General features: G+C 45.2%; 2 protein-coding genes across 2 annotated transcripts; both read right to left on the reverse strand.

Annotated features, from left to right (window-relative positions):
- Positions 1–305: 305 nt before the first annotated feature.
- On the reverse strand, positions 306–1,242 carry LOC141700135 (uncharacterized). Its single transcript, XM_074503937.1, has 2 exons — positions 864–1,242; positions 306–604 (listed from the first exon to the last, which is right to left on the reverse strand). The coding sequence occupies exons 1-2, from the start codon at positions 1,240–1,242 to the stop codon at positions 306–308; spliced, it is 678 nt and encodes a 225-aa protein (XP_074360038.1).
- Positions 1,243–1,639: 397 nt separating this feature from the next.
- LOC141700137 (uncharacterized) lies at positions 1,640–1,996 on the reverse strand. Its single transcript, XM_074503948.1, has one exon. It carries the CDS (start codon positions 1,994–1,996, stop codon positions 1,640–1,642), a length of 357 nt encoding a protein of 118 aa, XP_074360049.1.
- Positions 1,997–2,897: the final 901 nt, after the last annotated feature.

A 2,897-nucleotide genomic window follows, 5' to 3' on the forward strand; every position in this document is an offset into this window, starting at 1 on the left:
ACCTTGGTGTTTGGCATGACCAGGCGCAAAACCAGATCTTCCGCCTTAAAAGTCCAGGCTCAAACCTTGTTGTTGTAGTACCTTGTTGTCCTCGGTTGATCTATTGTTATCATGATCTGAGCATCCTCTTGAGTCTCTTTAATCATGTCCAAGTAGAGTCGATGGTTGACCTCATTCGTCTCTGAGTCATAATTATCCCTTCAAAAAGATCATGCCCCTACTTCAACCGGCACCATGGCCTCAGACCCATATACCAAATAGAAAGGGGTCTCCCTAGTTGTAGTCCTAGGGGTCGTGTTGTAAGATCACAGGACCTGTGTGAGCTCCTCTGGAAATGTTCCTTTCTTTTCCTCAAGCTTTTCGTTCAAGATGTGCTTAATAATTTTATTAATAGCCTCCGTCTTTCCATTGCTTTGGGGATGACAAACTACACTAAAACTCTTTTGAATTCCCAGCTGCTCACTGAACTCTCGCATCTCCTTGCTATCGAACTGCTTCCCGTTATCAGATACCAACTTGTAAGGGATGTCATAGCGGCATACAATGGTTTTGTATATAAATTCATTGAGCTTATTTGCGGTGATGGTGGCCAAAGGCTCGGCCTCTGCCCATTTAGTGAAGTAATCCACCGTAGCAACTGTATATTTGACACCCCCTTGCCTTTGGGAGTTCTCCAATCAGATTGATTCCCTACATAGCAAAGGACCAAGGGCTAATGAGGGATGTGAGAGGAGACATGGGGCTTTTATAATAATTGGCATACCGCTGGCACTTATCACAAGCTCGAGAAAATTCAAAGGCATCTTTTTTCAGTGTTGGCCAATAGTAACCCTAACGAAGGACTTTCTGAGCTAGGGAACTACCCTCCGAGTGATTGCCACAAATGCCCTCATGCACCTCCCTTAGGATATAGTGGAATTCATCTCCGTCTATGCACTTAAGGAGGGGCACATTAAACCCTCTTCTGTATAGGATCCCGTCATATATCACATAGTTGGCTTCCTTGTACTTTATTCTTCTTGCTTCATTATTTTTATCTGGAAGTGATCCTTCCTTTATGTAAGCTAAGATAGGTGTCATGCATGTGGGGCCGAAGTCGCTACCAATGTTTTCCACCTCATATTCGAGCACATTAGGCTGCCTTTGTATATCAAGGGGCATGACCCCTAACAAAGTGGCCTCATGGCATGAGCCAAGCTTAGCCAGCTCGTCCACGCCTTCATTCTGCCCGCGCGGAATCATTTCTAGCCTCACCTCATTGAACCTTGCAATTATCCTCTGTGCACACTTCAGGTAAAGCTCTGTTTTTGGCCCCTAAGCTTGGTACCCCCCATTTACCTGATAGACCACAATCATGGAGTCGCTGAACACATTCAAGTTCTCCTAGCTTGAGACCGTTAATTAGGATTTCATACTCAACATCATTTTTGGTTGCAAGGAAGGCCAGATGGGTCGCACGTCTGATCTTGTGGGCCTCCGGGATGATCAGCTCAATTCCAGCTACTGCCCCATCTCCATTAGAGGCTCCATCCATAAATAGGCTCCACCATGGGGAACTATTTTGGCTTTCCAACCCGACATCCTCTTTACTAGGTATAACAACAAGGGTTCCCTACTCCACTTCCTGATGTCGAGAAAATTATAGGATAAAATCGGCCAGGGCTTGGCCTTTGATTGCGGTCATTGGCTTATAATCCACCTCGAACTGGCTGAGCTCAACCGTCCACTTCAATATTTGACCAGATTCCTCCGGCTTGTCCATTACCTTCCTGAGGGGATAGGAGGTTCGTACTTTTATCCTGTGCATCTGAAAATAGGGCCTGAGCTTTTGGGAGGCCAGGATCAGAGCATATGCTAATTTCTCGAGACTTGTATACCGAGTCTCTACATTAGCTAGCCTCTTACTCACATAGTGTACCAAGAGCTGGATACCATCTTCCTCTCGGACCAATACAACCCTTACTGCAAAGTTACAGATGGTCAAGTATATGACCATAGTCTCACCTGCCTTTGGGTTGGACAACATCGGGGGACTGTAGAGGTGCTTTTTTATGTTCTAAAAAGCTTTCTCACATTTTCATGTCCACTCAAAATACTTTCCCACTCCTTTAATTGCTTTGAAGAACTCTTGGCATTTGTCTGAGGAATTTGAGATAAAGCGATTAGGGCAACCACTCACCCCGTTAAGCGTTGGACGTCCTTCACCCGACGTGGGGATCTCATCTCTAATAGAGCTTATATCTTGGTGGGGTTGGGCATAATGCCCCTATGGTTGACAATAAATCCCAGAAACTTCACAGAATCGACCCTGAACACACATTTCTAGGGGGTTGAGCTTCATCCTGTACTTCTTCAGGATCTGGAACATGTCTGATAGGTGGTGGATGTGATCATTTGCTTCCTTTGACTTCACAAGCATATCATTCATATACGCCTCCATAGTCTTTCCCAATTGGTGCTTAAATATCTTGTTTACCAATCTCTGGTAGGTTGCCTCAGTGTTAAGGAGCCCGAAGGGCATCCTGATGTAACAATAGAGGCCTCAATCAGTAATAAAAGAGGTATGTTCCTGATATGACCCGTACATTAGGATTTGGTTAGTTCCCGAGTAAGAATCCATAAATCTAAGTAATGTGTGTCCAGCTGTGGAATCAACCAAGTGGTCGATCCAGGGTAGAGGAAAGTTGTCCTTCGGGAAGGCTTTGTTGAAGTCAAAGAATTCCACACATGTCCTCCATTTATCATTTGGTTTCTTGACAGGCATTGGGTTGGCCAACCACATAGGGTAGAAGGCTTCCCTTACAAGCTCTGCCTCCATCATTCTATCCACTTCTTCTGTGAGGGCCTATGCCCTCTCTCCACTAATTGGTCGCCTCTTTTGTCTGACCCCCTTCTTT

This window comes from Apium graveolens, chromosome 2 (assembly GCF_009905375.1).
Source record: "Apium graveolens cultivar Ventura chromosome 2, ASM990537v1, whole genome shotgun sequence".
Lineage (NCBI taxonomy): Eukaryota > Viridiplantae > Streptophyta > Magnoliopsida > Apiales > Apiaceae > Apium > Apium graveolens.

Bases quoted from the DNA above. Each gene is read 5' to 3' on its own strand.
- LOC141700135 (XM_074503937.1), bottom strand. From the start codon at position 1,242: ATGATTCCGCGCGGGCAGAATGAAGGCGTGGACGAGCTGGCTAAGCTT. The intron at 605-863 runs GTAGTTCCCTAG...CTAAATGGGCAG, and splicing joins TTGTGGCAATCACTCGGAGG to AGGCCGAGCCTTTGGCCACC.
- LOC141700137 (XM_074503948.1), bottom strand. From the start codon at position 1,996: ATGGTCATATACTTGACCATCTGTAACTTTGCAGTAAGGGTTGTATTG.